At 38.6% G+C, this 25,951-nt stretch overlaps 1 protein-coding gene across 1 annotated transcript in view; it reads right to left on the reverse strand.

The window, feature by feature from the left end:
* HMCN1 (hemicentin 1) overlaps window positions 1–25,951 on the reverse strand; it is a 202,018-nt gene that overhangs the window by 107,550 nt on the left and 68,517 nt on the right. The window contains exons 10-21 of the mRNA XM_074152276.1: window positions 25,526–25,647; window positions 24,362–24,637; window positions 10,959–11,100; window positions 10,428–10,555; window positions 9,588–9,701; window positions 8,239–8,397; window positions 7,134–7,328; window positions 6,106–6,204; window positions 4,951–5,078; window positions 2,923–3,067; window positions 1,266–1,378; window positions 61–217 (exon numbers count right to left, since the gene is read on the reverse strand). Of these exons, the coding sequence (XP_074008377.1) occupies window positions 61–217; window positions 1,266–1,378; window positions 2,923–3,067; window positions 4,951–5,078; window positions 6,106–6,204; window positions 7,134–7,328; window positions 8,239–8,397; window positions 9,588–9,701; window positions 10,428–10,555; window positions 10,959–11,100; window positions 24,362–24,637; window positions 25,526–25,647 (1,778 nt within the window). The remainder of the gene's footprint in view (window positions 1–60; window positions 218–1,265; window positions 1,379–2,922; window positions 3,068–4,950; window positions 5,079–6,105; window positions 6,205–7,133; window positions 7,329–8,238; window positions 8,398–9,587; window positions 9,702–10,427; window positions 10,556–10,958; window positions 11,101–24,361; window positions 24,638–25,525; window positions 25,648–25,951) is intronic.

Raw genomic sequence — 25,951 nt, forward strand, 5'->3', positions numbered from 1 at the left:
GTAGAATGCAATGCAGGGACAGAGACAACAACACTATGTTTGATTTTAGCTCATACATACCATAGACGGTCAGCTGGACTTTCCGTGTAGCATAACCAGCAGCATTTGTTGCAGTGCACACATATTCCCCAGTTTCTTCACCCCCTGGTGAAACTACCTGCAGACTTCCATCAGACCCTGCAGAAAATTTCACATTGCTGGAAAGAATTACATCTTTCTGTGGAAAGAAGGAAAAATAAAAAAAAATTCACTTCTGAAATAAACCAGATTACAATCATTTAATTCAATAAAAGCTGAAGCTTACAGAGATAGAATAAAATCGAATGAAAATATAAAAACTATTAAAGGAATACAAAAATGTTAGTTCCTGCAGCATCTCCCCACCTCACCCCATTGCTGTGATCCATTCATATGAAAACTGCTGTATTTTTAATGTAACACTGTGACACTGAGCTTTTTTCACTGTGAAATACGCTCCATGCTCTTTAATGTAGTTCCATAGACCAAACAAGTTGCAGGCAGCCTGGCTAAACTGAGCAATATTTTAATTTACATTACATTACTAGTCCCATTGTTTATGCCTGAGATGGACAAAATATTTTGAACTAACTAAGAAGCCTGGCCCCAAAACTCCATCCATACAAATTAACTAATTTCAACTAAGTTTTTGCATCCCTTGAGTGTCACTGTCTAAGCAGTAACAACAGCAGAAGCACAGGGATTCTTACACAGAAAACTTGCTACTTTTTACAGACCCCACTTTTTAAAAAAAGTCAAAATTTCAACTGAGTTCATCTTGACATTGATTTCTGATGACAAAACACCTTGTCAGGGACATGACTGAAAAGTGACAGATGGTTAACCCCAGAATGCCATTATTAGACATACTTTCCTCAGAGGAAAATAAAAAAAAAGTCATCTTAAAGTAAGGCTCCAAACAAAAAATGAACTTTTGATCTGTGGCAGGTTGCCTAATCTCAAAGTATCAACTCATAACAGGCATATGAACAATATCTGAAATTCTAAAAATATAATGATACAGCAATAACCAAAGCCCTTCCAAAGAGCAGAACTTCGATCTATGGCTGGACCATGTCCAGAAAGCACTGCTTTAAGAAACAAAAGCAGATACAAATAAGTAGAGATTTCCAGGTCCCTCACAGCTAAGGGTTTTGGTCACATTTCTTGCATATAGTTTTTATGACAACAAGAATGATGTGTTTGATTGATCTTTCATCGTGAACAGCTCAAAGATGAGAAATTACCTTGGACCAGACAATAGATGGCTTAGGTACTCCACTGGCTTTGCATGGTAATGTTACCGGGATTCCTTCAATGGTGCTAAATATCTGCTGTCCATGCTGAATAACAGGCAGAACTAAAAACAAATGCAAATATTAAACACATGCAGAAGACAGATTTCCAACCACAGCACAACTCCTATAATAAAATCCTTATATTCAATTACTACTTCATATAGGCAGCAGGGTTTGGGAATTTTCAGCCTCTTCTCTCAACCCTAACATTGACAACGACCAGAACATTCTCCTCCACTCTCCAGTCTTTCACAACAGAATAAATATGTGTTCACAACGAAGCAGGTCAGCCATAGGCTGATCATTGGATTAGGTACACATAGTTTTAAACTGACTATAGGTATTTCACATAGTTGATTGCAATAATTTCAGAAAGTCTTTCTACATCCTCTGACAATATTTTAGGCCAGGCTTCCCAAAATGATACTGTATGTGAGTCAACCTAGACAGCACCATTCATGATAACTGGTTCAGCATTTTTGGGGCTGAATCAATTTCCATCAATGGACAACATTTTGAACAGAGCAGATATAAGAGTAAAAAACTGATCACACTCCAAGCTTATTTAGTATTTGTTATAAATGCTACAAAATTGTGCTATCTGCAGTCATGGTCTCTGCAGGGACTGACTATTAGATGAACTTGAATAAAAATACCAGATCACTTCACAAAATCAGTAACAAGAGATTATAAGAACTCCATTTCCCCTAGATAACTGAGCTGGTTTTGAATTAACAAAAGAAAAAAGACAATAGATTTAAGGCTATAATAAAAAAACTAGATCCTTCTGGAAACATACAAATATATTCTTTTCTGTTCTCAAGTTCTGAAATATTCCAAAAACTAGTGTTGACATGGAAGACCTTATCAGACACTGAATACTCGCCTGTATTAAAAAATAATAGCTATTCTTAATGTGTAAGGATGTTCCAGCATCTTCAGTGAACCTTAAAATAAATCTCCCATGATTAATTTAACACGTGAGAAAATTTCAGGCTGTAAGCCATGAAGCGTTTGTGACCCCACACAGAGTTAATACAAGTATCTCCAGCTGAAATACAGATGGGTTACCACAATGCTAACACTTTGTCTTGCTGTCAGTGTAATTTTGGATGTGTTTTAATTAAAGAAAAAAAAAAAAAAAGGGAAAAAAACCCAAACAAACAAGTTTTGCCAGACTCATGATTCATTTTAATTCTAACTCTCCCATGAGTTGTGCTTCCTTATGTCACTTATGAAACCCCCAGACAGCACTTTTCATGGCTTTCCAGTAAACTTCCACTTGCATCTGTTTTGTTAATAAAGCTAAAGATGAAGACTGCATACCCCAACCTTTGCAGATGTTTAAAAATAAGGATCTTTTACAATCACGAAATTCTGTTATTTTTATTTCATTTTAAAAACAGTTTCAATGGCTCAGTTCCTTCCTGTGCAGTGGGTCCAATTTCCCACCATGTTACTTTACAAAGTAACATCATTTCAAAAGAGGAAATTTGAGAAACTAGTGTAATTGTAACAAAAAAAAGATCTAGTGAGAGCTCCTGCTAGTAAGAAATGCACTCTCATCTGGCATTCAGCACAAAAGCAACAAGACAGTGTTCCTTACCATACACATTAACAGTAGTAGTTTTGTTGCTTGTCCCAGCAACGTTACTTGCCATGCAGGTATAATCACCGCCGTCCTGCAGCCGAACTCTTTCAAGGTGCAGGCTTCCATCACTGCGAACATTAATGTAGGGATTGGGAACCAGCTGCCAAAAGAGTGATGTAACATTTTACTGAAGGAAGTACTTGTTGATAATATTTACTTTTGGATGCAGCACGGCTTTACTTGACCGTTTCACATTCTTCAAAATTGTATGTTCCTTGAGAATTTTACTAGAGTTTGTCCTAGCTTCCATCTTTCAAAAAAAAGAGAATTTTAAACACAAATTTTGGTAGCACCACATATTTACTGCTGGAATGAGATTAAGATCTGCAACGGCAACTCTGTTCTGCCACAGCACATATAGAACTGCCAATCAGGCTTATAATTATGCACTGAAGCAAAACCAAACTTAGCTGAATTATTTTACTGTATTTTTTATTCATTATTCCAGTAACCCAGTTTGATCATACATGAGGTCTTGATGAGCAATGACTTGTTCTTCTTCCACAAGCAGTTCCTTTTTTTTAAAGATAAGAAAAGTTATAACTTTCACAAGAGTAATTTTTTCAAAAGTTATATACCATATAGCAACAAAAAAAAATAAAATTCATGAGCTGAGCAACACAGACTTGCCTTACAGTAAGGCTGTTAGAATGCAAAATTGTTCGAGTTATGCTGTGCTCAGAAAAAGCAGCATTCTTCTCTAAATATAACTTATTCCAACACTTTCCTTGGAGTGTAGCTTTTGCCGGAAGCTTACAATTACAGGAAACTAGCACTACTACACGGAGGAATTAGCAACTCAACAAGGAGGATCCTGCCAGTACTTCTCACATAAGTTACAATCTGTGCTACTTGCACTTACACAGTTAACAGAAAAGTCCAGTGATTCAAAAACTGAGCTGAAAACTCTAGCAAGCCAAGGGTCAAGTAGTGCCAGGATTCTACTTGGTGACAATAAGTAAAAAAAATTGCTATCATTTTTTAATTATAGCTGTGGAGAAAAGGCTTTAGGGAAAAATTAGCAAGCTAAAAAGCAGAGCTTCATAAGGATGTTAAAGTCAGTAATTTCACTACTTCTAAGGAAATAAAACTCCACTCAGACAACTAACCTAGGCACGGTGTCTACACCACTTTTCTGCTTGCAGAAGTTATAAACTGGCGATGGTATGCTCTTCAAGGGCGAAAGAAAACACGTTCTTTCATGCTCTGAGCAGCGCACCACTAGGAAGGGAGTATATGGTACAGGGATGCTGACATTTATCTCATCCCACCAGCAACAGTAAAAGCCACAATGTTAAAAAACCCCAAATCCACAGAAATTTTCTGGTATCTTTATTTTTATAAAACAGGGAAAAAGAAATGCTTTTCAGTTACCAGGGTTAAAATTCTACAACTTTTGTCATTCTGGTAGGTGTATTCCACTAGCATTCCTATATTCAGAGCCCAAGCCTGAAATTCAAGAGCCAACAAAGAATGCATAAAACTGCTTTGGAAGTAAGTAAATGAAGATAAAAGGACAATTCACAAATGCTTTGTTTACAGGTTCTTTTCTAGACCTTTATATCCCCCACTACCATCTCCTATTCCCTCGTCAATGCCTCAGAGTTAGAAATTTCCTAGAATGGGCATGATCAGTAAGGCATAACTGTCAGGACGCCACACTTCCACCTTCATCTTTTGAACAGTAATAAGCTATCATTTCATGGGCAAACGTCTGTACTCTGAATGACAGCGCCTACAGAAATTCAGAAGCAGCTCCCATTGAGTGGTAGTTGTCTGCTGTAATTCACCTCAATGACATCAGATCCTCGTTTCCAGTGAGCCAGTCCAATCTCATGAAGCATCTTTATTTGTAAGCATAAAATCTATCAGTGTATTTGTAAAGCAACTTCTGTAAATTAAACCAAGTTGTTATCATGGCTAGAAAATGTCAGCTGTAAATTTTGTCTACAATAAATCTTACGGGAAACAAAACAGTCTTACCACCATGCTGTTTTTAATCCACCTCCGGTCTGGAATGGGGTTTCCAGCAAGCAGTACACATGGCAAAGTAAGCTGCTGCCCCTCAATTACATTGGCTGTTGCTGGACTTACTCCAATCAGAGGTGTAACTTGAACAAAAGAAAGAAGTAGAAGAAATTATTAGGATTTTTTATATATTCATGTAAAATATTAAATCTGAATTTTCATTATTAGTCCTGTCAGTAATGCTGCTTGCAGCAGCAGACAAAGGTCTGCTTGTGCAATCCACATATAGCGTAAGAAACACTTCCCACAATGAAAACAGTATGATTTAAATAGAAAGGAAAAAAAAGGGGTAAGAAAAAACATAGTTGTCAACAAACAGTATGAAAGTTCCAACTCTCATTTTATGACAAAAAAATACCAGGTGGAGTTGTGGTATCTGAAACGTCAGCAATGCAGGCAGGAAAAAATAAAGAAACAAAAGAAGGCGAGGGGTAGCATAGGAGAGAACAGCAGATGGACTCTACTCTTATCTTCCTGCAAATATATACATTCCCTAGCATTATTTTTCCTTTTATTGCCAATTGTCCAACTGAGACAATAAACAACTTAACAGCACAGATATTGTAAAAGCTAGATATTTACTGTCTTCTTGGATCGCTAAGATTCCTTCCCAGTTATATCAATACACCGACCTAAGCAAGTTCATTGCTGCCTTTTTTTTTTTTTTTTTTAAGATGAATTAAATGGCAGAAGCCCCATCATTAGCATTCACTATTATGGTGATTTTTCATTCCTTAATAAATTTACTCAGGAATGAGAAAGAGAAGACAGGATAAATAAAGTTTTTAAGGTCCATGTTATAAAGTGTAGATGGAACATTCAAATTAATGTAGCCAGTGAAAAGACAATGTAGTAACATGCTAAATTCACTGAAATAAATTACAATATTCCTTGCAAAAGTCTCCTGATTTAGTTTGTGTGGGTGTACATATGTGTAAATATAGCTACGGATAAAAGCATATAGATATGTCACCATGTATGTACACAACCCACAGACATCCTCTTTGTTGTACAAACACCACTGACTATTGCCTCCTCCAGTATATTCCAGGTGTTGAAATGCCACCAGTCTTTCCCTTCCCTGTCGTCACTGACGTTAACCAGTCTTACCCAGTCCAGTTACTGTGATTGTGGCTGGCCGTGACTGAATCCTTCCAAACTGATTCTCAGCTTCACAGATGTAAGTTCCTTCATCACTGACCCACAAATCTAGAGGGGAGAAAAAAAGAGATCAGATTGCAGCATATGAAATGATATTGAAAATTTTGCAATACATGGATAACCTATCCTTTCATCTTTCAGTTTCAAATATTTGGTTTTGGACAGATCATTCCTTTCCTCTTGGCACCAAGTACAGAACCAATGACTATATAAGCACCTGAGTAAAAAAAAAAAAAAGCATTGTATAGATATATATGATACTTTCCATCACTTTATATATTGCATATACTTTAATACAGTATATACAGTGCACAAATAATATATGGCAGTTCACTACATATCCATACATACATATGCTGATGTAGTGCATTTACTGTGGAATACTGATTACTACATACAGCAATGTGTGTCTGTATGTGAACAGACACCCACATAGTAGTACATAACACACGAGTTACTGTATGTAAAGCAGAGAGGAATTACCTCACTGACTTGCTTATGTCTAGAAAGGAATAAAAGAGCTAATTAAGAAAATAGACTAACATCACTTAGCGTATGGGTCACTGAAATGCTCCAAGTAACCGAAATCACAAAGCCACTTGCAGAATTTCTAGTTATTACCCAAGTTAGGACTTGCCTAAAAAAATGAGTTCTGAAACACATCTTTCAAAAAACCCCAAATAATGAAAATCCAGTATCAACAGAGGTAATAACCCACATTTACTTAAATATAAGTATAATAATTTTTGTGAAGAAGAGTGAAGCCAATGATGAAACACATCTGAATTCACAAACTCATGGAAAAATGAACTGCATGTCAACAGCAATGAAGTCAGTAACAGAAAACACAAATTCTGATAAAAATCCAGTCTTTTTACAAAGTTAACAATTTTATAAAGTAGAATAGTAACTTAAATGCATTGTACATGTCATATTTCCTTCTGTCATCCCTTCATTAAAAAGTTTAGTCTACCTACTATTAATAGACAGAGCTCCTGTTCTGAGTTGACTGATGGAACTAACTGCAAATGGTCTGGAGAAAAGGGAAGCACCATTTAGCCACCTCCATTTAACCTTTGGTTCTGGGTACCCCTGAACATAGCATGGCAGTGTGATGTTTGAGCCAATATCCGCAGATTCATCGCTAGGCTCCTGTGTGAAAACCGGGGGAGCTAGGAAAAAAAAAAAAGAGCACACAGGAAGTGAATTGGGGTTGCAACACAACATTAAAATTCTGTTTGCACTACTGACAGCCTGAATTTACGTCCCGTTATGCACAATTATTCTTCTAACAACAGATTCCCAACTCTAGCAACACTTTACAAAAGCAGCCTTACATGCTCTGTACTTACTATGGGGAGCTCAGAAATGAGCTAAACATCTCAAAAAACTGAAGACTGAAGACACAGCCACCCCCATCAGAAGGACATGCACAGTCAAGTGTTAGCATTGTTAGTCTCCTTCAGACAGCGCAGACAGCGTTGATCATTTCTTCAGAAAGCGTATGTGCCTGAGAGGAACATGCATTTAACAAGATGTGATGTGTCAGGCCACGAGCAGTTAGAAAGAATTAGGAAAAGAGGAGAGGAAGGGCTAAGTTACAATAACCTTAAATAGTAACTTAAGTTAATATATTATCTACATGAGAACTCTGTTAGGGTGAGGTTTGAACAGTTTCCTCCTCCTCTGCCTCTCTCTTTCTCCTCATAATTTTTATGCTTTCCAAAAGAAGTAAAAGAAAGTTGGAATCCAAATAGGACAAGGAAAACAGCTTAGTGAACACCACCAAAAAGGTGTTCCCAGCACACACACAGACTTAGACGTATTTATGAGAAAGGTTCAGATAACCAAGGCACCATTGACCACACAAAGAAACAACACTGAAATGAGAATCATAGATCAATAAATGGTTTGGGTTGGAAGGGACCTTAAAGATCATCGAGTCCCAACCCCTCTGCCACGGGCAGGGACACCTCCCACTAGACCAGGTTGCTCAAAGCCCCATCCAGCCTGGCCTCGAACACCTCCAGGGATGGGGCCCTGGAATTAGAGTACTTACTGTCTAGACTACAAGCTACTTACAGCCAACATCTAGAGTTATCTTTCCAGAAGCTCTCCCTGCTTCATTGGTAGCCACACAGGTATAGTCACCAGCATCCAGGTCTTGTGTTTCCTGGATCTTCAAAAGACCCCGATGAGTATCAATAATGAGAAATGCTGATGCCCTCAACTCTAAGTCACCTAAGTCCAGACCAAAAAAAAGTAACTGAAATGTAACAGGGTATTTATGAAAATTATTCCAACAAAACAGTGTCCAAGTTTGAGATTAGTTCACAACATGGCTGTATTCTTTTAGCAGATGAGTACTCTGACTTTCACTCAGCTGAGTGGAAAAATTCATTACTAGATTAGATACCATCTTGTATGATTTGTTTCTTTCACAAAGGGAACACAAACCCAAGTAGCTTTGGACAGAGATCAGCATTAGCACAGTGTGCCTGGCTATATTTCTCCTTCCCAAATTAGATACTACGTGTGGTGATCACGTGTCTGACAGCTCTGTAGCAAGTTGAGAACTCTCCAAAACCTAGAAAATAGCTCTGATACCTCTCAAGTTCAGCAGGAGCCACAATAATTGGTCCACATAATACTCTTTGGGATGAGTATCAAGGCCCCTTGACTTCTGCTTTAAAATACAAGCCATTCATCAACTGCAGCGAGTTCAGAAGAAGCTTCCTTTGAAGGAAGGTTATTCGGAAACAGACCACAAAGAGTTTTGTGCTTCCCTCCAGCTACTGGCAGAGATGAAATATTGGACTGGATAAACTACCTGTTAGCAATATCTTGGTTGGTTTTCCAGAAAGTCAGCAGGCAGGTGGTGTATACCACCACACACAGGAGTCAGCTGCTTTATCTGAGAATAAATGATCAGTCTTGAGACATGGGATTCTCTGACTCCCATTTAACTCCATAAAAATTCCTGCAGCTCTGATACTGCCTCACTATTACAGAAATTGTAGTAGACACCTCTGAGATTCAGAAGAAGCAACATATAAAAATTGCAATATGTTGCAAAGGACATTGAGCAAATATCCAATGGGAAAAACAGAAAAATGTTTTGTGATTTTTATAGCATATAGCTAAACATTTTCTGACAGAAGAATGAACCTTATTTAAGCAGGCAAGAGCCCCAGCTTTTTTATTACTATTATTTAATTATGCTACAATATTTTAATTAACTGTATTTAAACAGGAGCAAGAATTTACACCCTAAAGGTAAAGTGCCATATCTTCTAGATTTAGAAAATCTCACAGGCCAGTCACGAGTTGAATACAACATAAAGCTTTTGAGAAAATGAAGTCACTTCAAGATCATTGTTCTAAATATTCCTGCTAAAGTAAATAAACCAAACACAAAGTATTAAGCACACCTTTAAACCATTTAACTTGAGGATGAGGGATTCCAGTTGTTTTACACTCCATAATCGTTGTGTCTCCAAGAGCAACCAGAATTTCACTTTGAACTATGGTCAACGTTGGGCCCTCTAAAAAGAAACAATACAGAAAAAATGAGTTCCTCATCCAAAGAATACACTATTTTTAAGACATAAGCCATGAAATACTCTAATTTTCTCTTGTTATATGGAAGAACATTTGCATTAAAAGTCAAACAGGCTTAAAAATCATGTAAGGTGACAGATAAACACTGGGAAACACAAAAAAGTAAAGTCTGGTCCAGAGCACCTGGATCATATGTAGAATACACTTGGAATTTAAGGACAGAATCAGAAGAGTTCCATCATGTAGAAAGTAAAAAGATTAAAAGTCACTCTCCCTCTCCAGTCAGATGCTGGTCATCAAGAATTTTAATACTCTACTGTTAATATACCAACATAGTGTTTAGAGGACCCAATTTGGATTAGGACTCTAGAGTGCTAAGCATGCTACAGGAATTTACAGAAACACTATTCCTTTTCCAAAGGCCTACTCAGGTTTGCAAGCCCACCCCACTTTAATACCTAATTTTAGGGTTTTTTTTCTTAAAAACAGTGTAAGAAGAAACATTAAGCTCCAAATATCACCTAACAATACTACTCAGATTTCAATAGAAAACAAAAGGGACATTTATGGGTTGGTTCAACAACATCTCTGAGTTTTTTTTAAATTTTTACTAGTGTGTTCTGCATGGTTTTACTAATTTTAACAGTTCCTCCCTGATGATGTATTAGTTTGCTTTTTTTAATTTTCACTATATTGTTTCTTTTACTTACCGATGTATATAAGCGTGGATGTCTGTTTCTCTGTCCCAGCTGAGTTACTTGCCAAGCAACCATAAATTCCTGCATCGTTTGGAATTGCCTTTCTTATGATTAAGGTGCCTTCTGGGGTCAATCTATACCTGGAAACACATAGAGGACCAACCAAAAGGATTAGTTAAAGAAAAGAGAATAACTGTTACATCCACACTCCAAGCAGCAACAGCAGCAGCATGAGCAGATAGCTTATAAGCAGTTATTGGGGTTTTTTTCTCATTATAAACAACAATTAGTATTATTATATTTATTAGAGAATTTCAATGTACTTTGAGAAAAGCATTTATACTAATCTTGTATAAAGCCTTCTGAAGAAGAGAACTGAAGTATTTCTATTTTAGAGATGAGAAAATTGAAATTAAAGAGTTACAAAGGCAAAGGTTGAGGTACTATTTCCAAAACTCATAGGCTCCTGTGGAAGAAATAGTCAGAGTATTTGGCATTCTTCAAAACTGCTTTCTCATATAGGAAAAAAAGCTGTAACCCTACCTGCTCGAACCAATAATAAACATATCGTTGTGTGTCCATACTACTGTTGGCTTTGGATAACCTGTTGCAGAACACCTGATAGACACTTCAGAGTCTTCTGTAAAAGTCTGATTCTTAGGTGAAATGACAACCCTAGGTGGTTCTATTAAAAGAAATTAAAAACAGCAATTAAAAATACACATTTAGAAAACACCGATGATAATAATCACTTTATTCCCATTTTTAAACAGCTCTGTAGTGAGAAAACAATCCTAATAAAGGTCAGAGCCCACTTGTTTCCTTGTTTCATCTAGCACAGTCTACCAATTCCTCAGCAGAAAACATGCCTACCTTTATAAAAGTCAGCAAATCAGGATTCAGGGTACAGAGATCGAACTAATTCACATTTCTACACCATTTGCTTTGTTCTGAGATGCAGAATTTGGAGCTCCCAAAGGTGGGCACCAATTCTGACAAAAAGCTGCTGGAACCAAACAAGGTTCACCAACACGATCTGCCAAGGTGACAAAGGCAAGCTGAAATAGGCATAAGACGTGTAAGATCATCATCCTGAATAGAAACTACGAGCACATGAGTGGTTTCACGTGGATTCAACTTGAGCGTAATAATTAATTTAGAATTTTTAATGCATGCTTAAAGCCCAGCAAAACAGCAGAGGCAATTTTGACCAATATAAGACAAATTTGTGCAGGCTCCTGACAAATAAAGCCAATGACCACAAATCTTCAGGCAGGCCAATGGCAAGAATGTTACCTGAGTAAAAATAAATTCTATAAAAATAGAAGTCACAATGTATGTGCACACACACAGAAAGAGATTAACAGCAAAATCATGTTGGAGACAACTGAATTTGCAGTGTTAACAATGCCAGTAGACGTTATGGATTTCAGCTGCATTTTCACCATGAAAGTGATTGGTGAACTTCACAGAATTCATTCACTTACATCCTTAGACAGACTTCCTCAGTACAAAACAATTCACCGTGGCTACTGTCATTTTCTTCTGTGGTACGTACCAGATTGTCTTACTTCTTACCAGCAAGAAAAAGATCCGCACCACTTAATGGATGAAAAAGTAGTAACTTGTAGTACTGACTCCTGCTACTTCATCTTAGTTCTGGCATGAAACTGGCTACTATTGGATGGGTAGCATTGATCTCTACCTTAGAAGTTTTGCCTTTTGCTAATCACACTCTGTATTAACACGTATTCCTCTGCAGCTGATCTGTTCACTAGCAACCATAGAATAGAAAGCCTAACTCTCCTTCTCAGGAGAGTAAAAGAGGCTAAATACATGTAACACAGAAGTACCTTGAATCTAGGGCTGCTCTGCATAGCTCTTTTTTATTAGCTTCAGTGGGAATTACACCATCCTATAAACTCAGGTGACATTTGACATGTTTCCATGGCTGCTAAGGAAAAATGTGTCTAAGAGCCAGTACACACAGTCTATTAATGTGTGGCATAACCCACCAAGAACAAGGTGAAGGTGTGAGGCTATGCAACTTCCAGGTGAAGAGTATAAATCTTTGTAGTTCAGTCTGTCATAATGCAAACAGAAACAATTCAGAGTGCTACTACAAATGTCTTTCTGGAAGAATTAATGCCACGTTCTTTTCATTATCATTGCGGAGAGGAAGATTGTTTTTTTAAGTTCTGTGTTGTAATACCATTATCTTAAACAGCTGCTAACAACAAAACACAGTGTTTCTGGCCTGGAAGAAGAACCTCCCTGCAGAAGATTGTGCTGCTTCTAGGACAGAAGCCAGGCTGGTTCTGTCCCGTTGAAGGGCAGAAATACTGCGGGTTTTAGTCAGCAGCTTTTTAAGCAAATGGCATTAAAACAGAACTTAGAAAACAATCTTCTTCTCCACGATCTCAACACACTTAATGAGAGTGGATTAGTGCCTGATAGAAAATGAGATAATGAGAAATTAAACAGTTTTAAAATGCTCAAACATTGAATTAGGAGCACAGATAAGAACAGCAGGAGATCTCTTCAATTTTTACATGAAAGGGTTTATCAAGAGTAGCATAGGTTTGGGAAATACAGGTTGGCAAGTCTATTGATGTTATCAGTTGAGTCACACTGCTGATTTTAACAAGGTGTCTGTGCCTCTGCAGGTCCAACTTCACTTAATGATATGGGCTAATTACAACACATTACAACTACAAGGCAAGGAAATACATAAAAGTACATAACTGTCCAATGGATATCAGACATTGTATTGTCTGCCACAAACAGTTACTATAGAATGATTTGTCCTGTGATACATCTTAGTGAATAGGACAGCAAGATTCCTAAGGAACAGAAGTAGTTTTGAAATATAATTAGTAGTAACATCATTACGCAAGTCATGGACATATAACCTTAACTTAACTTTTTTAGTACACTTTAATTTAAAATATTTGCACTATGTTTTGTGTATGAATTTCATGAATAATTCCCATCTGTAACTTATCTGCATGCCCCTATTAAGCACATAAAATCCCTCTTTCAAAGAGAAATGAACTTGCTGTTTTGAGGAAGGCTTTTTGATGCAGTAGGGCACCTGGTGCTCTGGGGAGCAGAGCCATCACTGCCAGGATTTGATGACTCTCTTTTCAGTCATTAACTAGACGTGAGCTTGTAAAGGATTCTAAGATCTGTAAGTAAAAGTATATGCAAAACAGCTATACTGCCAAAGACAAGGAATAAATTCAATAATAAAGAGCAACGAATTTGGACACAGTTGCAAAACTATAAACGCAGATGCATATAACGCCTTATCACCTCTGTTCTTAGATTTATGTCCATTAACCTTCCCCAGGTTCATTAGTTTTTCACTTGTAGAGCAGATTTAATAAAAAGCTGCAGCATCCTGAAAAGTCCCTCCTGTGTTTCGTAACAGCTCTGAAATCTCTGAGGTCCCAGAGAAAAGGCATCAGAAGAAGGCAGAGCCATAGTTCCAGAAGTACTAGGATCAAATCCAGATACAGGGGGGCAGGGAGAGGCAAGAAATGGATGCAAGTTACAGAACTGTCCTCAAGTGATTCATGATGTGCACAGCTTTCTCAGCTATTTTTATTTTGTTTAAAATCCTGCCAAGAGACACTGGGAGATATTCTGCATGCTCTGATCTTCAGGAAGGTCTCCTCTCATGTTGATATGAGGAAACTGTTTGTCTCAAAAGGCAATTACACATCATGCTTTGGCAACAGACCATCGCTCATGCAGTTATTTTCACACAATGATATTATCACGTGAGTAGAAGAAGGTGGAAGAAATATTTGTATGTAACATATAATCAAGGAAATTAATTGAAAAAAATCAATATACACAGCTGTAATTCTAACTGGTAGCTTCAGTATCAGGGAGACCACATTTGCCACTAATTAACCATCTTGTTTTCTTGCTCAAAGGCCAGCAACCAGGCAGGTATGCAGAATGGGCTTTCTTGTATGACACGTCAATTTGATTTCTTTTGCTTTCTTCTTTGGGGGAAAAGATTAGGGGAATAATAGGGGAAAAAACAGGGGAAAAGATTTGTTCATGGGCAGGAGAAGTACAAGCTCCTTACAGTGCTAATCCCATCCAAGGCTATAGAATAAAACCTTTTAAACAACATAGATCATGTGTAAAGCTTCTGAAGAGAAAAAAGGTTGGCATGAAGACTTCAGGGTATTGGTATAGCCCCAATATTCATTAAAACCATTTGAAGCAGTTAAACTTAGCATGAAAAGGGGACAGCAAATATGAAAATTTTTTCATACAACATAAAAACCCCTCTTATCGCCCTTTATTAGTAAAAACCAGACTTACTGCCAATGTTTTTTCACTGTTTTTTTTTTTTCCTTTTTTAACAGAAAGTTTTCCCCAAAGGCGACCCCACAGACAATATCTGGCTGAACCATTACTTGTAAAGTATCAATATTTTTGTGCAGCACCCTCAAGATTCTTTCTTGCCTTTCACACTAAGGGCATTTTTTGAAAACTGAATGATTCAAACTATTCACCTAATGAGTAATACCTTAACAAGGCTAAATAACAACAACTATTTAAATGTATCTAGATCAAAAAACCACCATGTAAGAATGCAACCACCGCAGCAGTGCACACGTTTGTTGCAAATTTTTACAAGGGTTTTGATTTTTGTAAAATTTCACTTCCTTAAGACCTTACAGGAAACATCCAGACCCTCCTACATACACACAGATACTGGCAGAGAATAGATGGAACCCCATCCTTGTCTTCAGGCTGTTCACTAGCAGTTTGCTATAGTTACAACCCATTCTCATCAGCATCAATTAAAAGGGTCTGAATTGACCTCCTTGGGCTTCTAACTACCAAGATACTGCAAGAGCAGATGCTTATCCCAAAGTCCTGCTTTTAGTAATGCAGAAACTGTTGTGCTGGTGTGAAAAATTAATTCTCTCCAGGCAAAAGTCCTGTGTGACCACAGTGATTTCTATGAATTCTTGTGTTACTGTGAGTTTTATGGATATGCCTTAGTTTTCACACATGGAAACATATAAATGGAAGTGAATAGCTTTGATCTCAAAATATCTAAAAACCTACATTATGTTAGTGTCAAGAGTGCATGCTGGGAAGGCGCGGGGGGGAGAGGAATATCCAACTCTACTATTATGATCGCTATTAACATATGTCAGCAAGTGAGACAGAAGACTGGGGTTATGAAGAATTTCTCCCAGAGCGTAGATTTCCACTTTGATGTCAGATCAAGCACAGAATTCACATTATAACCTATGTTATGAAATAGTAACACAAAAACACATAACTTGTCACTACACTCATAAAAGGAATCCTCTCTGATCATCTGATTTCTATTAAGTTTAAATCACATTTTAGCAATATGCATTGGAATTAATATTCAATTCAATTTTATACTTTTGTTCACAAGCCAAATGAAAGAAGCGTAGAAGAAAAATTGCACATAAACTGACAAACTGACAAAGGCTCCTGTTTGAATAGCAAGCTGAGAACAGAATTCTTACAGCATAAATAAAGATCAAAACAATTAATAGGGATAAACAAAAAGTAGCCTTCAGCATTAATCAGCCAGTCACATTCATCTGTACTTTTGGCATCAACCAAGTGAACCTCATTAAAAAGGAATATTGTATTCGGATATTATTATATCTTGCTTCATTCACTTGCCAGCTGTCTCGCTTAACTGCCAAGTTCTCCCTGATCTCCTTGCCAATCGACCACGCAAAAGCACAGGGTGTGCCATCCGGCATCATCCCTTGACCTGGCACTCAGCAAAGGCGACGCTGCACAACGAACCACACAGAGACATCTGTTTCCATAACCGCTTATGCATTAGCTCAGGTAAACAATACACAGCAGCAGCCTTCACAGTTGCTTTTATGAGACTCTCCACGAGACTTTCAAGCACAAATTTAACTTCTCTAGGGTGGCGGGCGCGCATTATTCAGATCTTCTTGCTCAGCCAGGGAGTATGCAGAAGCTTCAAGTTCACCAATGCCAACGGCACTCTGCTACCACAAGACAGAAGAAATTGATCTGCTGTGATCCACTGTGCAGCACCCACCCCGGCACTAAGTGTTCTGTGAAGGGCAACAGGGGAAGGACCATCCATTTTCTCTCTGTAGCCAAAAGAACTTCCTCCCAAAAGACATGCAGATATGCACTACAGTTAGAGTCCTCTCACCAAAGTTGTTTTTCATAACCTTCCTGCACTTCCTTGTAACTTGGCATTCACTGACCCTATACAGACTCCATCAGAAAAAAAATTAAGCACATAAGTATTCATCTGCTGTGAACAAAAGGCCATAAAGCAAGCGTCTGACACCATACACATACCGCATGCCTGGCCTTTGCAATGACCTCCCTGCAGGAGTAAGAGCTGCAGAAGGAAAGGAAATGGGTTCCCTCCTCCTCATATCCCTGTCCCAGGTTTGCACTCAGCCCGAAAAGCTGGTAGACTCAGGAAAAAGCACTTGGTGAACACCTTTATAAATGAAAATTAAAAAGTCAGGCTTCCTGCTCCAGCAGAGCAGTGCTGACATGCTGCAGATAAAGAAACGTCACCTTGGAAAACCAGTACTTTACAGAAAGTAAAACAGGGGACTTACACCTCTGGAACTTAATGGGTTCTTCTCAGGGGATGTGTCCCCAGTTGCACATGACAGAGAGACAATTCACTTTATTGAAACGTAATTTGAACTTGTTTATGCTCCTGTGTATTACCAAGGACTGCACACAGCCCTCCTGGAAGGGTCGTCAATCCAACACCTTTCCTATAGGTACAAGTACAATACTTAATAGTTTAATAAATGATTGCCTTGTGCTTTTTATTAACTGTTGCAGTAACAGAGACCGGATATCCTGCAAGAAACTAGTTTCCAAGAGACCCACACTGCATATTGCCTTGAACCAGAGGTCTGGGTAGGTCAGAAGACATCTAGAAGTACTGACTTCTAAACATGTCACAGTTCCACTACCCCAAAACTCTTAGAAAAGTTCTTAGAAAGAACTTACAGTTTGAAAGGCTTACATTTTCTGTGAGAAAGCAGCAAGAGAATAATGAGCAAGAACACAAAATCAAATGACAGAAATTAAGATGCATGACACTAATTTCCTGTTTTATTTAATATCCTATTTTTTTTTACCTTTCATCAAGTTAGGACTTAAATTCTTTGGAGTAAGAACTCTTCCTATGATGCATAATCTGAATACTATAAAAAATTACAAAAGCTTAATCATCACTTATTTAGTTGCATTTGGGACAGATTATATAAAAGACACAGAAAATGTAAAGGTATTTCTAGCTGGATGAGAGAGCTTTGTTTGCCCTGCTTTTGTACTGATCTGTAGAGGATCTGACACAGGGAACATTATCAAAAGAAACCTCCTCAACAATAAATTCAGGCTAACTCATGAAATAAGGCAATAAGAGTGATTGGTCTAATAATGCAAGCAATTTTTTCCCTATCAGTTCCCTTTCACTGAATGCAGAAAAGAACCTCTTACAAAGGACGGCTGTGTGGAGAAGACAATGAACTTGGGGTTGCTCACTAATATTCTTGAGTGGCTGAGAACTCCAGAGGCTGCTCGGGCGATTCCTGACCCTTCTGCTAACCTGCATTTCCTGTGTAAGAGGCTACTTTTTGAAAACCAGCTTAATGACTATCACTGAGCCTGCTGTGAATGATAATTAACACCTAGGATTTGTACTGATTCAGCTCTCTTTCTTTCAAAGAATACTGACTTTTATATCAAAGAACGCTGCTGAGAGTTCAGCTGTTTTACTTTCTGCTCTAACATGGGTGAAAGTGATAACAGATTTGAGGTAGTAACTTTAAAATAGGCAGCCTGGAAAAAATATCAACTCAGATTTGCACATAGTTCCAAATAACAGCCTAGAAAGAAGAACAAAAGACACTAAACTGGTTTCTCTGAACTCAGTACAGTATAAGAATTTTCTCCTTGCCTGTTACTACAGTGCGTACCCATGTATTTAAGTGAATGCATTACAACGGTTATTTCTGTATTATCTCTTTTCAGAGAAAAGAGCAGAGGAAATTCAGAGAACAGGGCACTGGGTTATGCCAAGGGTTAGTAATTTACCTTTTGTCCACGTAGGCAGTCTCTTTCCTGGAATTATTCCAGATATAAAAGACATATATATAAAGATATAAAAGACTGCTGAAAGACAGAGCTCAGAGGGTCATGATTAGGGGCACAGAATCTAGTTGGAGGTCTGTAACAAGTGGAGTTCCCCAGGGGTCAGTACTGGGTCCAGTCCTCTTCAATACATTCATCAATGACCTGGATGAAGGGATGGAATGTACCCTCAGCAAGTTTGCTGATGACACAAAACTGGGAGGGGTGGCTGACACACCAGAAGGCTGTGCCGCCATACAGCAAGACCTGGACAGGCTGGAGTGTTGGGCAGCGAGGAACCTGATGAACTTCAACAAAGGCAAGTGTAGGGTGCTGCACCTGGGGAGAAATAACCCCATGCACCAGTACAGGTTGGGGGCTGACCTGCTGAAGAGCACCTCTGAGGAGAAAGACCTAGGAGTCCTGGTGGACAATAGGATGACCATGAACCAGCAATGTGCCCTTGTGGCCAAGAAGGCTAATGGCATCCTGGGGTGCATCAGGAAGAGTGTGACCAGCAGGTCGAGAGAGGTTATCCTGCCCCTCTACTCTGCCCTGGTGAGGCTCCATCTGGAGCACTGTGTCCAGTTCTGGGCTCCCCAGTTCAAGAAGGACAGGCCACTGCTGGAGACGGTACAGAAGAGGGCTACAAAGATGATTAGGGGTCTGGAGCATCTCTCTTATGAGGAAAGGCTGAAGGACTTGGGTCTTTTCAGTCTGGAGAAGAAAAGACTGAGGGGGAATCTGATCAATGTCTATAAATACTTAAAGGGTGGGTGTCAAGAGGATGGGGCCGGTCTTTTTTCAGTGGTGCCCAGTGACAGGACAAGAGGAAATGGGCACAAACTTGAATACAAGAAGTTCCACCTAAACATGAGGAGGAACTTCTTTACTTTGAGGGTGGCAGAGCACTGGAACAGGCTGCCCAGGGAGGTGGTGGAGTCTCCTTCTCTGGAGACATTCAAAACCCACCTGGACATGTTCCTGTGCAACCTGCTCTAGGTGGACCTGCTTTGGGCAGGGGGGTTGGACTAGATGATCTCCAGAGGTCCCTTCCAACCCCACGTGATTCTGTGATTCTGTGATATAAGCACATTCATGCTGGAAGTCCTATTGTGTTCATTCAGTTCTGGTTTCTGCTCCTTGTCTGAGATGTACCTGAGAATTACCATTGCTTTGGCTGAGTCAAGTCACACACATTGCCTCCTGAGCAATTTTTTTTTCCAGCCTGGATTTCAAGCTATTAGTTGGCTGGTAAGTGTCCAAATCAGTTCCCTACAGTAGACAGCACACTTGCATCTTGTCAAGCTAATAGGTCCCACTTTCCCTCGCTGTATGTCAAATGTAATTGACTCAGTTTATACAGTAGGACAGTATTCTTGTCACCTGTTGGCTTAACAAAGATCACTTAGCTGACTGTTATTACAGCAACTACAACTCTTCAATGCCCAAAGTCAAACATACACTTTATTTCTTATGTGGGCAGGTGGAACACATGAATATGTATGCTTATTTCTTGCAAGTGTGGCTTAGGTGCTTCTAGCACTTAGCTGCTAGCACAGATCACTCTGAATTATTTAACACTGCTACTTGTAAGCAGACACTAAAAATACCTTCCAGTTGTGATGGCGATACCAGACAGGCATTTAAACATTTTTAAACGTTCAGCAAATAAGCAGGTAAAGGAAAACCACCATGCTATGGACAGAACAGTAACTACAGCATGTATGACTTTACCTGTACATTCAGATAAAGAATTACATCAGAATAGCGTGCTGTTGATCAGTGAGCTCATTGCACAGCAGCTGGAACTTTTCACTGAATTTTTTTTTAGAGTTGGAAGGGACCATAGAGATCATCTAGTCCAACTCCCCTGCCGAAGCAGGATTGCCCAGAGCATGTCAGAGCATGTTACTCAGGACTGCATCCAGGCGGGTCTTGAAAAACTCCAGAGAAGGGGACTCCACAACCTCCCTGGGCAGCCTGTTCCAGGGCTCTGTCACCCTCACCATGAAGAAGTTTTTTCTCATATTTGAGTGGAACCTCCTATGTTCCAGCTTGTGCCTGTTGCCCCTTGTCCTCTCACTGGCAACCACTGAAAAGAGTCTGGCTCTCTCCTCCTTCAACCCACCCTTCAGATACTTATAAGCATTGATAAGGTTTCCCCTCAGCCTTCTCTTCTCCAGGCTAAAGAGTCCCAGCCCTCTTAGATGGCTCCCAATGAGACAAATGTTCAGTGTTGCCTCAATTCTTGTCAATCTGCTGCTGGAATTCATTGTATGCTGACATTACTAAACTCAAACTTCTCTACTAATCACCACCATAAATACAAGCAAAAGCTGTAAAAGTTTCTACATACTATACAGCTGTGTTGTAGAAGCAAAATACAGTTGCAATCATTAAAAAAGTGCTTCATTGTCTACTCTTACTTACTCACACCAGAAAACATGCAAAACCAAGACTACCATAAAATCACATTTAGCATCACCCAAATTCCAGAGATCTGGTTTTAATTGTGTATTTCAAATTCTTGGCGGGGGGAAGAAACAAAGAAAGCACCACAAATCAATCTCTTCAGCATGTTTAAATTTAAAAAAAAAAAAAAAAAAGCCTGAATTCCTCCAAATCCCCCCTCAATCAATATTACTTCTGTGTCTGAAAACACTAAGAAGAAAACATGCCATATTAACCTGATAACTATGCATATAGCAAACTCATATTTTGCCAACAATACTGTAGCAAACTGGAAAGAAAAAGTTTACGTGGCTCATATAATTTCCCTCATCAGCGAGAAATACATCATTTCAAAGTTTATAGGATCATTAATGTTTCACACTCTTGGCCAATCTCTAGCCTCGCACAGCTGCAATATGTTCCTTCAGGCTTCTGATAAATTATACAAAGTATCTGAAAAAGTAGCCAATGTCTTTCCAAATTAATTTATGTTTCCACATAATCTGTTGGGAGGACTTGAGCAAGTCACACTATGTAGCCACCATTTATCAATGTCCAAAGATGAGCATGTACTTTAGAAGTCAGTCATAGCACCAGTACAATCCCAGAAGGCTTGAACGCCTATACTCCTTGAAATTTATAAAACTGCATTCAGTGACCTTCCAAACTGCTCTGAGTAGCATCCCAACAGTCCACAAATAGACACAAAATCAAAATGGCATCTTCAGCTAGCTGTGCTCAGTATTAGTGTGGAACAATTAGTGACTTAGTAGAGTATGTTCTCAACGCAGAACACGCAAAAGGAGGACAAAAAAAATCAGCTCTCATTCAAGATTTCAGTCTGTATTTGTACAGCTGCTGGCACAAAAGTCACATGAACGTTCTCTTTCAGAAACAGCAGCATCCAACTAAAAACTTTCAAACAAGGGTTTACTACAATCCACTTAAGCATGTAAAGCAGATGCTGGGTTATTTTTAGAGCTACCAACATTTGTTCTCTGCCTTAGCTCCCACTCCAGAAAGAAAATGGGGATGAAAGCAATGTTTATTCTCTTATGATCCAAAATTCAGAGATCTATATGGAACTGTCCCAACAATAATAAAGGGCTTCAATACGAATTTAATTTGACGTTCTGAATTACTTGCAACTACACAAAGCATGAACCGTCTCAACGTATTAACAGGACTTCAAATTTCTTTCTTCAGAATGTTAGTAATGACAAACCTATAGAGCTTTTTCTTCTTACATATAGCCACCCTTTACTCTGTCACTGCCAAATACAAACTGTTCTTTTGAATACTGTTCAAGACCCTATCAAGAACTATGAGTTGTACATGATGATCACACACAACAAAGTATCTCCAGAAATCTCACAGAAATCATTTTGTCGAAACAAACTAAAATGATCACAAATAATAGCGCATACAACCATCTCGATACCATTCAGCTTCTGCATACAGCCACTTGAAATGTTGGCAGTGGATTACTTTTTCCAAACGAGAGGCAGACGCTACTGCAGAAATCTGAATTCAGCTGCAGCTTAGCATTTCCAACGTATTTATTCTGCTCTAAGCATCTTACATCAAAAATGAAAGAAAACACAACTCAGACTCTCAACTAAGCCTGTCTAAACTGTCCAACAGGGTTATCTCAGTCATGTTCTAAAGCTGTTTGCAATACCAGTGGTAGCCAAAATGCAGTTCCCAAGTATTTGATATAATCATTCTACGTATACAAGTGATTTGAAACTCAATATTCTGCTGTGGCAGCAGTAAACTTCTTTACTACAAAAAACTGCCAGAAGTAATTTGGTCATTGTCTTAAAGGTCCCAGCTGGTCTACAGACATTAGGGAGGAAAAGCTTCTCCCTATGGAGAAGGGAGGAGAGAGAAGGAAGGTGCTTCTGTTCCTGCCTTTGACATGCTTCAATGAGTGTCTTGATGGAAATAACCTGTAGAATTTAAAACCAACTTTTCCAAATGTATGGGTGTTGCTTTTTTTTCACGGCTAGAATTTTAACAATTATAACTCTGCTGTAGCTATCTAAGGGTAATTCAAACAGGTCAGTGAAGTAACACTTCATTCTGCTGTATTTTGTAATTGGTCCTACATAATTGATTGCACACCTACTTATTCCACCTGGGTAAACCAATATGCTCTTCCTATAAGAAAAACTACATCCCATTAATAACTGCTTCAACTCCATTTCTGACCTTTCTCTGTTTTGGAGCACCTAAAGCCTGGCAATTCCATTGAATTTTGCTCTTTTCTATAATTCTAAGCTTTCCATCAGTTAACAACATACTAGAATTACAGCAGCAAAGTTAATGAAGCTATGCACTCTGCCCAGAATATGACCCAGTATCATTAGCAAGCAGAAATCCTGCCGGAGTCACCTAAAAGCAGACAGAATAGTTTTCTTTCTGAAGCATTTTTAGTTCTACTTCTTCTTATGCACAGAGAGGCACAGCTAGGAACCAAAGGTTCAAACCTCCACATGACAAAGGCAAAAAGAGGGAAACCTGCAATACTTTCAAATTTTAAAAGGATTCACTCTAAGAAAAAGTACTGCACTTATACTTTTTTTTTTTTTTTAAATTTGTTCCTTGTATGAAGCAACAGCACATATCTAGACCCTGTTTGGTCTCACCCATGCTGTCTTTTTCAGTTCTGACATATTTTTGAAGTCCTTGCATTCATAAAATCCAGCCCTTCATAAAAATGTGATTAGTTCTTAGCTGGTATTGATTTGCACTATAAAACAGATACAGTAAGATAACAGACAGAAAACCTTTGAAGTACTATTCTGTTATAAAAAGATATAAAGTCATCCAGATGAACAGAGAAACTTACCAATTTAGTTACACCTATATAATTATAGTTACACTGAAAAAAATTAATAATAATCCACATAGCCAGCCTGTAAATTTTCTCAAAGTAGAGGTTGGCTACAAATATTGGGGATTTGGAGGGTGTAGCTATTTCTGTGCTCTACTCTTTAGGAGACACTAACAACAAAATTACCTCAGGCTCCGCTCACTTGTACAGCAGTTAAATTGACAGCTGGAGGAGGAGGATCAAACTACGGCTCATAGAGACACACAGCACAAGGCACTCTCACAAAATGAGCACTGGTGCTGTTTGGTGACTCCCACTGCCTTTTTAAAGCAGGGAAGAACTACATAATGTTCTGTCAGTCTCCGAGTGTTTTTATCAACAGGCATAAATAAAATACAGAAGTTACTAAGAGAGACAGCTCACAAGATAAAAAAACCATAAACCATGACAGAGTAAGTTTAACATGAAGTTTCCTTTTTACCTTGCACTGTAAGGAAGACTGACGCTGTGGTAGATCCACCCTCATTAGAAGCAATGCAGTTGTACTTGCCCGCATCCGTGAGCTTTACGGCCTTCACCTCTAAAGACAGGTTGCTCATCATCCTTATTCGCAGGGGCTCCTTAAGCCTCACATCCCGGCCATTTCTCTGCCAGGTGAGATTGTAATGCACTGTGCTTAAAGTTAGGCAGGTCAAGATGGCTCCTTCACCAGGGACAACCGTGACATTATTAGGAACCTGAATAATGGGTGGAGGCTCTGTGTAGAAAGAGCAGAATAAAGAACAAAATTATAAGATAAATATTTGGGAACCTTTGCTTTGTTTGTGGATTCGTTAAATTTCACATTGCTGAAGCCATGAAACAGAACCCAGGGCAGCATCATCACTCCCTGATGCTAAGCTACCTGACAGGAGTACAAACTAAAAAAAAATTATCCTAAGAAAAGCGAGGATAACAGAGAATAAAAAATAAATATATTTCTATATTTATTAAGGGTGAAAGTTACTCCAAAGCTCAGAGCCAGACATAACTCCTCCTCATTTAAGTGGCATGTGGGGTCTCAGATGAGGTTCACAAGCTTTATGCTAGATCTCTGCATAGTAACGAATCACTCATACACTCTGCATGCTGGGTGCGCAGCTCTCCTTCCCTATAAACACAGTCCCTAACAGCAATCATCCTTATTACCAAAACTGTGCATTTTATCACGTGCAGAGGAGATCACAAAAAGCTACACTTGTTTACCAAGAATGGAGTTTTTCCCCTACATTTTAGGTTTGGTTTGTTTGGGAGAAAAAACAAGTATTCTAAGTTTTCAATGGGCATATCACCAAGTATGTTACTTAAAGAAACTTAGAAAAGCGAGAGATGAAGGCAAGTATGGGACTAACATCCCTGTCTGTTGAATGTCAGTCCAGTGGGGCTGGAGCACCTCTCCTATGAAGAAAGGCTGAGGCATTTGTGCTGAATAAACATCAATACACTTGTGTACGTGGGTGAGAAAAAAAGCACAGTAATTAAAAACATACTTAGAACTGGAAATGTATTTTATTGGCCCCAAGTGCCATTGTTAAGTGTTAACTGCTAAGTGTTCCAGCACAACATATTACTATGCTTCAGCGAAAAAGGATGGACTACTACCCACCTGATACATCCAGAAATGTCTGCGCACGTCCAGTTCCTGCACTGCTAGTTGCCATACATTCATAAAAGCCTTCATCAGACAAGGAAACCTTCGCAATTTCCCAACTCATACTAGATGATTCTCTGGAGGAAGAAAAGGGCATACTCACTAAATTCCTGAAGGAATCAAGAGGTACAAGAACTCGGTTTCCTGACTACAGACACAGGAGATTTTCACAATAATTACAAGGGAAAGGAAAAACATACCCTCCGATGAATCATATTTAATCTAGCTTTATGGATTTTATTTAAAGAAACAATATATACATTGTCAGGCTTCTTATAAGTATTAAAAAAAATATGTAAGTTTTTGCAGAATCTCGCACACTTACAAACACATGTCAACAGTTGCCACACAATAACTAAAACCACTGTATTTGCAGTCATT

Source organism: Numenius arquata, chromosome 8, assembly GCF_964106895.1.
Source record: "Numenius arquata chromosome 8, bNumArq3.hap1.1, whole genome shotgun sequence".
Classification (NCBI taxonomy): Eukaryota; Metazoa; Chordata; class Aves; order Charadriiformes; family Scolopacidae; genus Numenius; species Numenius arquata.